This window comes from Aedes aegypti, chromosome 1, assembly GCF_002204515.2.
Source record: "Aedes aegypti strain LVP_AGWG chromosome 1, AaegL5.0 Primary Assembly, whole genome shotgun sequence".
In the NCBI taxonomy this organism is placed as follows: domain Eukaryota; kingdom Metazoa; phylum Arthropoda; class Insecta; order Diptera; family Culicidae; genus Aedes; species Aedes aegypti.
Window position 1 is genome coordinate 40,031,777 of NC_035107.1, and position 12,628 is coordinate 40,044,404.

The 12,628-nt window shown below is 34.6% G+C and overlaps 1 protein-coding gene across 1 annotated transcript; it reads right to left on the reverse strand.

Annotated features, from left to right (window-relative positions):
- Positions 1-7,870: 7,870 nt before the first annotated feature.
- On the reverse strand, positions 7,871-8,614 carry LOC110674881. Its single transcript, XM_021839472.1, has 2 exons — positions 8,198-8,614; positions 7,871-8,128 (listed from the first exon to the last, which is right to left on the reverse strand). The coding sequence occupies exons 1-2, from the start codon at positions 8,366-8,368 to the stop codon at positions 7,994-7,996; spliced, it is 306 nt and encodes a 101-aa protein (XP_021695164.1). The 5' UTR covers positions 8,369-8,614; the 3' UTR covers positions 7,871-7,993.
- Between the last annotated feature and the right edge of the window lie 4,014 nt (positions 8,615-12,628).

Sequence of the window (12,628 nt, forward strand, 5' to 3'; positions counted from 1 at the left end):
AAATATTTTAGCTAATTTTAGTTAGAGGTGTTCTTAACGAGAGGAAGGCAAATTTATGGATAAATTCCTGAATGCATGTTATTAAAAGTTTCTTAATTAATTCCTCGTGGACGAACATTTTGGCAAAATTTATTTTATATACAGTATTGGACAAAACATTTACAACTTTTTCGATTTTCCATACAAAGTTGAATCTCAGTTATTTATGGACCGATTCGAATGAAATTTTCATATAACATCAGATTTAACTTGAATTTTGACATATATTTTTGAATGATTTTTACAATCACGAGTTTATAAGTAATAACGGTTTAACTAAAGTGCAATTTTCGAAGAAAAATTCAAAACTATTTATCTCAAAATCTGAAAGCCCTACACAAAAACTGTCTTCAGTAAACTTGTTCGTCTCGTTAAAATCTACAACCTTGTTGAAAATACCATGAAGCTATTTCTTCAATATTTTTAGTTAAGTCATCGTCAAAAAAATCACTTTAGTCAAACCGTTACTGCTCTTGAACTTGTGATTGGAAAAATCACTCAAAAATATATGCTAAAATTCAAGTTATGCCTGATGTTCTGCCAAAATTTCATTTAAATCGATCCATAAATAACTGAGATATAGCTTACCAAAGTTGGTCATTTTGTATGGAAAATCGAAAAAGTTGCAAATGTTTTGTCCAATACTGTAATAATTTTATCTTCTTCTTCTTCTGCTTGGCATTACGTCCTCACTGGGACAGAGCCTGCTCTTCAGCTTAGTGTTTTTATGAGCACTTCCACAGTTATTAACTGAGAGCTTTCTTTGCCAAAGTTGCCATTTTCGCATTCGTATATCGTGTGGCAGGTACGATTATACTTACTCTATGCCCAGGGAAGTCAAGGAAATTTCCATTACGAAAAGATCCTGGGCCGACCGGGAATCGAACCCAGACACCTTCAGCATGGCTTTGCTTTGTAGCCGCGGACTCTAACCACTCGGCTAAGGAAGGCCCCATATTTATTTTATATAATATTATTTAAAAAAAAATGATAATCAAGTAGCGGAATGTGTTTAAAATTGACTTATTTTGCAGGAATTAGTAAAATTGTTGTTGCGGTCAATCAATATCCGAGGAAACACATCCTTCTTTTTTCACAAATTTTCAGCTGAGCATGGTAAGTAGGTGACTCAGGATTTTCTGAGCATCTACTCAGCTTTTGCCACTTTATTCATACGGATTCGGATGTTCGAAAAGTAAATGCTCAAATGCTCAGTTTTATCATACCGACTTGAGTAAATGCTCAAGAAAATGATTTGACAGGTGGATTTGAGTAAAGTAAAAGCGTTTGCTCAGTTTATTCATACGACCTAATAAAGCGGTGAAAGCTGAGTAAATGCTCAGAAAATCCTGAGTCAGCTACTGACCATGCTCAATGCAATACAAACGAACGCCAAAGTTGTTTTCTGTTGTATACGGACTTTTTTCTCGTTTGGATAATGGAGATTTATTTCCTGATTCTGCAGCTGGGGAATGTGTGGACGTACCTTCAAGTGAATTAGGTTCTTGTTTACATAATTGAAAATGCCGGATCTTTGAATATACACTATGCTATCAACCCGATAAGAATTTCGACAATATTTAAAATCGACGGAAGGCTTTGAATTGATAGCAGGACCAACACTGAAAACGCACAACTTCAGAAATTAAAAATTTATGGCAAAAATGATTGTTCGACTATTAGATTATCTTTTTCTTAGTGGATAAAAAATCACCAGAAATAAAAAAAAAATTCAAAAAAATAAAGAAATTACCGAGTGGATCTACTTCAAGGATCCTCTGAAGAAGCGAACAATGATTTTCCTAAAATCTCCTTCAGGGAGCCTTCTGAGGCTTCCTCCAGGAATTCATAAACTTTCTAAGAATTTTTGCAAAGATTCCTTCATAACTTTTTCATAGATTTGAGTTGCAGCGTTTTCCAAAGATTTCTCTAAAAATGTTTAAGAAATTCCTTCAGCCTTTTATTTAGCCAAGAATGTAATTTTTTCAAAGATCATCTAGAATTTTTGTTTTCCAAAATATATATTTTTTTACAATTAATTTATTCACGATGATTATTTAAAATCTGTTTATGTAATAGCTATTTAAGTATTAAAGTATTTAAGGGGGGAATTTACGATTTTGTGACGCACTATGTACTAGATGATCTTTTTTCTTTGATGCGTTTAAGACGAAATATAATTCCAAATGGAGCCCTGTAATAAATTTCTTATCCAATTGTGTCAAGTATTTTTTTATTTACAGTCGCCTCTCCACATCTCGATATCGAAGGGACCATCGACATAGGGAGAGATCGAGACATAGAACAAATTTTTAACGAATACTAGATTGAAAATCCTTCCGTTGCCAGGAAAATCAAAAACAAACAGATGTCATTTCATTTTCGCAAATTGTTTTGAATCTCTAAAATCTAGTCTAGTAACCTTTGATAATGGGCATATCGACATACGGAGAGAAAATTGGGGACGAAAATCACATCGAGATAGGGAGATATCGAGATAAGGAGGATATCGAGATATGGAGAGTGAAAATGTATGCAGAATGAAGGGACCGAAAAAATCATCGACATAGGGAGAGATATCGAGATGTAGAACATCGAGATGTGGAGAGTCAACTGTATTTATTTATATGTTTTTGGAGCGAGCAGCATGCTAAGCTTTAATAAAATGCTATTCCTACAGATTTTTGCAAGCTTTCAGGGAATTCTAATAAATCCTGTATTTTTTCAGACTTTCTCAGAGCTACAGTACTGGACAGAATAAAGTACGCATTGGCCGTTTTTTCATACAAGATGATCAAGTTTGGAGTCTTATATCTCGGTTTCTAGTTGTCCGATTGACCTGAAATTTTCACCGCAGCTTGAAAGTAACCTCAAATTCGCTAGGCTAGAAATTCATAGTTTTTCATTTACGAACTTTTAAGTTATCGCAAATCTCAAATTTTGATAAAAATGACAAAATTTTAAAGCAAAAATAATTTTTAAATGAAAATACTTAGAGCAATATGTCCTTCTGAAAAAATGTACAATTTGATAAGACACACAAGTTTGCAGAACATAATTTTTCGGTAAAACTGATTGTTTTCAAAATATTTTCAAAATTAAATTTTGCAATTTTTTGCAAATTGAGAGATTTTTAATAATTTAAAAGATTGTGTTTCAAATGCAGTGATATTTTTTAATTGAGTAAAATCTATGTAATATCTAGGCTGTGGTGAAAATTTCAGATCAATCGGACCACTAAAAGCTGAGATTCAGATCTCCAAACTTGACCATTTTGTATGGAAAAACGGCCAATGCGTACTTTATTCTGTCCAGTACTGTAATTTCATAAAAAAAAATTAATAAATCTTATACGCATGTTTTTTTTAAACTTTTCAGTGGTATTTGCCTTGAACGTAAACTACTATAATAATACTACGGTAATATCGTTATATTTTCACTACGTTTTCTTCTTGAACTACAGGGTGTCGACTACCTGGAAGGGGCCCAGATAGCCGTAGCGGTAAACGCGCAGCTATTCAGCAAGACCAAGCTGAGGGTCGTGGGTTCGAATCCCACCGGTCGAGGATCTTTTCGGGTTGGAAATTTTCTCGACTTCCCAGGGCATAGAGTATCTTCGTACCTGCCACACGATATACACATGCAAAAATGGTCATTGGCATAGTAAGCTCTCAGTTAATAACTGTGGAAGTGCTCATAAGAACACTAAGCTGAGAAGCAGGCTCTGTCCCAGTGGGGACGTAACGCCAGAAAGAAGAAGAAGACTACCTGGAAAAACCTGGAAAGTCAGGGAATGTCAGGGAATTTATTTTTGACCTGAAAAGTCAGGGAAAATCAGGGAATTTCACTTGAGTTCAGGGAAAAAATATCAATACAACATCAAACGAGTTTATTGTCTGCAAAGTAATTGATCATGCTAAATCAATACACCTTCAGCATGGCTTTGCTTTGCAGCCGTGGACTCTAACCACTCGACTAAAGAACCAGGACCCAGAAAATTCTCCAGAAATTCTAAGGATGATTCTCAAAGTTCCTCGATTATTTTTAGTAATCCAGAAAATCATTGAAACGCAGAAATTCCAGGAATATCATTTGAAATAATCTTGATAATCAATTGACCAATGCTGGGAATGGTAATAGTAGTAGGCTTGAATTTTCGCGAAAATCACGTGGCTTTCCCAGTACAGTAGTTGAAAAACGTGAATCTCACCAAGTAGCCTATGTTGGGTGCATGAATTTTCTAAAACGTTAGTGTCATTGAAGGCTCTTAATGCGGGAAATGCAGCGGAAAATAGAACATTTTTCTACAGTAATTTTGGGTTGCCCTTAGCAACGAGTGTTTTGCAATTTTCAAGGCTTTTTGCCTACATCAGCGATGGACGTGAGTTTCACTGGCTTCGCTGACTGCGATTGGCTTTGTTTAGCTACTGTTGAGTGAATTTCAGATTTTTGCCCGGCCCTGCTATTGACAATTTGTAATATTACTTAGAGATACTCGTAGATGAATTCTTAGAAGAGTTCCTCGGAGCATTGCTGAAGGTACGACAAGTACAAGAGAAACATTAGAAACCTTTTAATCAGCGCGTTGTTCAAGCCCTGAATGCATTCTGTTAAGAATATTTAGATATTTTTTTCGGGGAGAAAAACTAGGGGTAATTCATATCGAAATCCTAAAATATTAACTGTAACGAATCATTGTGAAGAATTATCATAGATATTCTAAGAAAAAAAAAATGAAAACAATTTAGAAACTTTCAAATTAGGTCTAAGGTAGTTCACTAGCCGAGAACATCTTTGTTCATACAGATCTTCAAGTTTGAAAAGTAAATAGATTCTGAGTTGTTCAGTTTTATCATATCAACTTGAATAAACGTTCAAAAATGTCATCTGGCAGGTACATATATCTCAAAAAAGTAAAAGCTTTTGATCAGTTTATTCATACGATCTATAACATAACGAATATGTATCTTCTTGTAAAAATCTTACTTATTTTGGTTCAAATTAACCAACTGAGTGGTCTGGAACTATTCTGGAAAATGACTGGAAGGTCAGGGAAAGTCAGGGAAATTTATTTTCAAAATTGAGTCGACACCCTGAACTAGAACTTATACAATTTCTTAAATTCTGTTGAAAGTTCCCAGAAATAATCAGGGATTTTATATTCCTCTTGAATTTTTACAGACATTACGTTTAGAATTCTTTCAGAAGATGTTTTGTATAACCCTAGAGATTTTTGCAAGAATTATTATCAAGCTTTTTCCAGAATGAACTTTAGACTCAACAGGTAAAACCGCTGATTCATGCGAAGATTCCTTATCGATTTCCTGTGATATTTTTATTTTACTAAGGAAATCTTCCAGGAGCTTTTTGAGGAATTCGTTAATAAATTTTACGGTAAGTTACAGGATTTTTTCCTCAGTGTTTGTTTATTTCGGAAATCACCCAACAAATTAATGGACTAAAAAAATGTCACAAAAAATTCAAAATTCCTCAAAGAAAATCTTAAAGGATTCCTATGGGTATTGCTCACAGAGTTACTAAAAGTATTTCGATCAATATCTTGACTATAACTTCTGGCCTAACATCAAATAGTGCTTCGTTAATTAATTTTGGATATTACTCAAACTTTGCTAAAAAAAATCAAAAGTGATTCATCTAGTGGTTGTTTTAATAATGTCCATAATAGATCCTTCAATATCTAGAAACTACTCGTAATACATCCAGTGAATTATTCAGAAGTTACCTCAGGTTTTTATAGAAAAGTACCTCTAGAGACACTTTCGAGAGTTCCTTCACAATATTTTATAAAAACTTACAATTATCTGTTTAGCCTTTTCACTACATTAAGATAACCGTAGTGGAAAGTTCGTATCAATTCAGCAAGATTAAGCTGAAAGTCGTCGGTTAATCCCACCGGTCGAGGATCTTTTCGTAAAGTAAATTTTCTCGACTTCCCAGGGCATTGAGCATCTTCATATCTGCCACATGATATAGACATGCAAAAATGGTCAATTTACAGAGAAAGCTCTCACTTTTAACTGTGGAAGTGCTCATAAGAACACAAAACAGAGAAGCAGGTTCTGCTCCAGTTGGGACGTAACGCCAGAACAAAGGAGGGAGAAGGAACTATTTTTGAAAGTAAAGATTTCTAAATATATTTTCTTAAAAATCCTGGTAAGTAAATACGGGAATTTCTCCAGAACCCAATCATGAATTCAGAGGAACTTCTCCGAGAATTTGTCAATGATTTCTGCTATAAATATCTTCAATAAATCTTCTAAAACTTGAATCGGCTCTTGAACATATTTCTTCTATCCACATTCCATTATTTGCTACATTCTAGGGATTTTCTGGATCCCTTAAAACATTTCTGAAGTTATCTAATGATGAGTTATTTAGAAAATTTTATTGAAAAAGTTCTTGAATTAATTTCATATGTAAACTCTGAAATAATCACAAATACATACTTGCAGAAACTTTTTATTTAATCTTCTTCTCTTCTCTCTGGCGTTACGTTTCAACTGGGACAAAGCCTGCTTCTCAGATTAGTGTTCTTATGAGCACTTCCACAGTTATTAACTGAGAGCTGTCTTTGCCGATTGACCATTTTTGCATGTGTATATCGTGTGGCAGGTACGAAGATACTCTTATGCCCTGGGAATCGAGAAATTTTTTATTTAATGTTATGGTTGAATCTCCTAAAGGGGATTTTCATGAAACCAGAATTACGAAAAATTTAAAAACATAAACCAATCTATAAGAAAAAACTTTCTAGGGACTCATTCGCAAATTGCATAACGCTAGAGGGAGTGGGTGGGTGTCCTAGGGATGTTACAACTCATACAAAATTTGAAATACATTCATACAAAATGCGTTATGAGGGGGTGAGTGCGTATCGAAAATGGCCATTTTCAACGTTATGAAATTTGTGAATAAACCCTAGGGGAACCCATCGAAGTATTCCTAAAAAAAATATATAAAATTACTACAAAAATAGTACTAATAGTAAAAACCAGCTTCAATAACCTTTTAACATGAACCTTGAAGGAATTTCTACCAGACGCTTTGAACTAAATCTTGTTACATCTTTAGATGAAATCTGTTTTCTCCTAGAAAATATCTGGAAATTTCAATCCAAAAATTCCTTCAGGAATTCCTGTAGATTTTTTGAAGCAATAGCACAGCCAAGTAGTAGTCGCATTGCAAAAATGTTTTGGAGAAAATACTGAAGGTATGATTAGTGAAACTCTTAAAGGCACATTCAAAGAAATAGTTAACTTTTAGATACGACATTAAATTAACGATAAATAAAGTAGTTTTGAGTCTTTTTATCCATCTTTTCATCATTCCTGGAAAGTACCTACCTTCTGAGATTCTCTTGTCAAATATTATAGTACGTTTTTAAAAACTCGAGAGTATTCATGTATCTATCTGTGGAAGAAATTGTGGCGGTATTACTGAGAAAATTCTTGAAAAATGTTGGTATCTAGAAGAATCCCTCAGAGGTTCTTGGACGACCATTTAAAATTTAGCATGCAAGATTCCTTAAAGACAACTGAGAATATTCATGACAGATTTTTATATAATCTGTGTCGGATTTTGAGCGAAACCAATGGATGCTGTCTGGTAAGATTTCTGACATGCACCTCTATTTTTTAGTGAACTTCAAGAATTCTCCAAAAAGTTTCCCTTAGTGAAGTTGTTTCATGAGGGTGAAGATAAATAGAAGCAACCCCTCCAATCTAGAAAACCAGACAGCCGTTCAAGCTGGTCACTCGCTGGTGGTGTTTAATCGATCTACCTTTCAAGTCAAACCGTTCTCGATTTAAGATTATACAATTCAAAACCCCTATTGAGTTCTGCAGCATATTCTATTTATTGTTTCAGTCAGGGCTCCACGACATTTGTAACATTTGATACGGGCCCATTGCTTTGACTCGTGGAAACTCCTTCATTAGCGGCTAATCCGGTCAACTGCTTTTGATATTGAGGTTTCCATGCACTTATTAATGGTGCTGCGCCATAGGGACTCGTATCGCTTGATTTCATGCACTTGCGCACCTGTTGGCTCAATACCCATCGATGGGAGCTGTTAGGAAGGGATATAAAATATTGTAAGTTTTTGTAAATAAATTACAGAATTAAGTTAGAAACTTACCTTTGCGTACGGATCTGTTGCTTCAATCGGTGGCTTATGCGGCGCAAGGTAGAATCTATTCGCGGACGGAACAGTTACCGTCACACTACAGCAGTTGGGATACCGTTTGTAGCCCTTGCAGGTGTTACAGGATAACTTGAAATTCTCCCCTGTTGCGTCTCGCCGGGTCATTGTATGGCCCCAGCAACCGGCAACAACATAAAGATCCTCAAAGATACTATTTTTCGCACCGCTGGGATTCTTCTTCCTCGCGGGCCAAAACAAAACAACATTTTTGACAGAGTAAAAGCTAAGTTCGAAATTCGAACTTACTCTGAGCAAAGTATCGTTTTATTCATACGGTTTTGAGTAAATGCTCAGAGACTTTACTTTGCCCAAATCGGGTTGAGCATGAGCAAGTACTCGGTTTTATTCATATGACCTCTTGTCACACCCCTTGGTTTAAAATCAAATTTTAGATATATTTTGTTTTCCGTGTTTCTTCCAAAATGTCAGATAGGAACAACCCCATACTGAAACAAGCGTTGCAGTAATGAGAACCATGAACGTGTTTTTAAATTTACTATTCCAACCACGATTGAGCTATCATGAACGGTTTTTATGTGCGTTTTGTTCCCTCTCAATCCAACCGCGTCGATAGCCGAGCGGCTAGCGTTCGCGCTTGGCAATCGCCAGATCCTCGGTTCGATTCTGGTCTGCTGCAAGTTTTTAACCATGATATAGTAATTTTTACTATACAAATGGTACCATGGTAAAATTAAATGCACAAAATATTCTAAACAAATGCGAATTTAGTCTGCACAAATCAAGTGGTGTTGTGTATATAATTTAACCCTCTGATATAGTATTTTCAACCGCAACGCTGTTCTCAGTGCAGTGTTAAACTAAAAGCCCTGTGGCATTTTTGGCGACAAAGCGAACGTCAAACATGATCAAAAGTGTCAAGTTTCATTTTTGAATAGGCTGACCATACGTACCGTATTTAACGGGACAGTACCGTTTTCATCCCCTCGACGTACTGTCCCGTCGTTTTATGGAAAATGCTCGAATTGTCCCGTATTTTAGGAAATGGAGTATTGGCACATAATTTTCAACACCAGTAAAAAAATAAAAATAAAAACATAACAAACAGTTTTTAGAAATATTTCAGAGTTTATCGTATTACTCATTTATTTTCCAAGCAATTATTAGTTTCTCAAACAGAGTTAAACTTGATCCGTACATGCTTCTGCTTAACTTTTTGCGTTTCTTTACTCATATTTATGCCAAATTTTGGCGGATTTCCAAAATACGGATCTTCATAAGATAATTATTCATATAATACCTAAAATGAAAAAGAACAACTATGTGTTTACGTCTGATACGCAATTGATTGGATTAACTGTTTTAAAAGTGGATATTTCAATAAAGTAATGAAATATTAGAAAAACTTACGTTTGAATTTAAAAAATTGAAAAGTGTAACAATTTTTTTAGGAAATTCTTCAAAAACGCTGCCTTTTGGAAATCAAAGAATAAGCTTCAAGGTTTTTAAGTGATTTTTATTGAATCATACAGACATGTAGCTTGGGATTGCATAATCTGGTTCTGCTACTTTCCTTCGAATGGCATTTTCCCGAATGTCGTTCTCCCAACGTCAGTTCTCAGAACGCTAGTTCCCCGAAAAAACCGTTTCCCCGAATAACTCAGTTCTCCGAAAAGTTCTAACACTCATAATTGTCATAACCTTTTGCATTTTAAGGTGGTGAACAACATGTATTTAGTGGAGAATGATCAAATATCTCCTTCTTTGATAGCTTATCAATCTTTATAATTCAACACTATCTCACTACCAGAGCAGAAACAAAGTTCTGACCATTAAATCGAGATATTGATTTGATTGAGATAAGAGATAAAAGATCTGAAGATAATATCAAATTTTATTCCTGGAATTTCTGAGCCATAGCTAAATTTGATGTTGGAAGATCTAAGGAATAGTTCGCTGATATTGGTGAGATCTTATAAAAGCTAAATATGATATGCTAATAGTATTCCAGGAGTAAATTTTAGATATTATTTTCGGATTTTTTATCTCTTATATCTTTCATGTTAATATCACTTTTGTATGTCCATATCAAAATTTGCTATTAAGGGGTCGTCCATAAATGACGTAGCATTTTAGGGGGGAGGGGGACTTCACGAATTTGTGACGATGTGTGATGATGGGGAGGGAGGGGTCCCAAGTAATGGACGTAGCATTTTGAATCATGTCGTTGATAAGAGTATGAAAAAAAAAATTGCTGAAAAAAATGACAAACAGATGTTTTTTTAAACTCCTTTGTTTGACTTATTAAACTTGGGTTATTCAATGATGATTCAGCTTAAAAACGTCAATATGACAAGATTTAATTTTTTTTTTAAATTTAAATTTTCCTGATAAAGTAATCGCACAGATTTTATAAATGGATGTGTGAATATTCTATTGTATTCAAGTCTAAACATATTTGTTTACTGATCAAAAACGAACCGGCCTTGGGCCGAAAGTCTCTTTAAAAAAGAAATTAAAAAAAAATTGTTTAATTTATTTATAAATAAACTAAGCATTTAAAATAAGTTAATTAAAAATCAATGCTTTATCGACTTGGAAAACATTGCTTTCCAATTTGTTATCAAGACATGAAGTCAACCATATTAGTTTTATTCGAATTTTCTGTTGAAGCTTAATTTCTACAAAATAATACAATATGCTCATTTAGAGAAATATGAACGTTACTATTCTTCTAAGATATTTATGTACTGAATTATGCGTTCAATTTTGCAGGAGATATCTACTCAATCAACACATTGATTTATTTTGATATGCTACGTATTTTTCAAGGGGGGGTATCAGAATTTGTGACGAAATGCTACGAGGAGGGAGGGGGGTGTAAAAAATCAGTGAAAAAATGCTACGTCATTTATGGACGGCCCCTTATTTAGCTTTTTTCGCCTGCTCGGGTAAAGACTATTATTGCACTTTTTTGAGCTGCATTGCTTTACAAGTAAACGGGTCATTCAGGGAAATGGCTTCGGAGAAACGGGCCATTCGGGGAACTGGAATTCGGGGAAAAGAAGCACATTCGCATAATCTATGTCTTTTAAAATTGTCCCGTTTTTATCTGGTTGGCTTATGGTCAGCCTATTTTTGAACCCAATTTTTAAATTAATATTTTAATAAGATATGGCCATAATTTGAGCTGGAAAAATTGCTTAAGTAGTTGCAAGAACATGCTCTGTTGTATTAATAAATAAAAACAAGAGTTCATTAAAATTTTTAGCACCCTATTATCGAAAACGATCACTAGTTTGAGAATGCTTTCAAAACCCTCTATAAAGTAATTTTCAATTTGAATAATCCTTAATTTAAATAGTGTGCGTAGCAAGTTTTTGTACCTTTTCGCAATTAGTTAGGATGACTTGTTGTATTTTCGGCAGCGCTGTTCGTTTCGTCATGGTTGGCGTTCTGAAACCCACGAAGCTCAAAATTTGCATAAATACTTTGGAATGGGAGAAGGTATCGACGTGATTGGTGATTGTTTAAAATTATTGTTATACTTCGGCCTGTGTTGGTAGCAAAGCTCAAAGCTTTGAGCCAACCCTTCTCCAGTAGCGAAGCTAGGTAGAATACAGGACGCTTCGGTGCTTACTGACTTTAAAATGGCTTGCTCAATTTTCACCACCTAATAAAATTTCAATCTTGTCGCCCCCCACCTATTCATTTTAATCTATAGACTCTCTTTACCTTTGACTCGCATGACCGCTATAGCCATAACAAAAAAAAAAAAAAAATACTTTTGGTATGTAAGCGGACTAATTTCAGATGATTTGGCCGACAAAATCCCCCATGACGAAGAGAACAAACCTGCCGAAAATAGGTACTTAAGTTCCTCTTCGATTTTCGAAAGATAGAACTTGTTATGTTATAACTCTACTTATTTATTAATCCAATCAAATGCGCATTATGGTATCGTTCATCATCTTGCGGCCGGTCGTTCCGGAGACAGACGCGAGTCCATTCACAAAAATTCCAGGAACTCCGTTCTCGGTTGCATTCCTTTTTTGCTAAAAATAGGCATAGGTAGGTAGGTTGTGATTCTTCTTAATTAATTTTCTCAAAACCGTGTGAAAGTTACTTACGTCGATTTGAAAAAGTAATCGAGAAGTAATGGGAACAATTTTGGGAGCTTTTTATTTAATTTCTTAAAATATAACAAGTTTGCTTTATATAGATATTAAAGCGAAAAACATCTGCAAAGTATGAACTATAGAATGACTTCAGGAATTCCACTAACTTTTCCAATCATATTACTAACACTTCTTGCTGAGAAGCATTGGTGTGAACTAATTACTACAAATTTCGTAAAATTTGGCTGCATTATTAATATTTCTGTTCATCAACGTACTTGTACAGAAC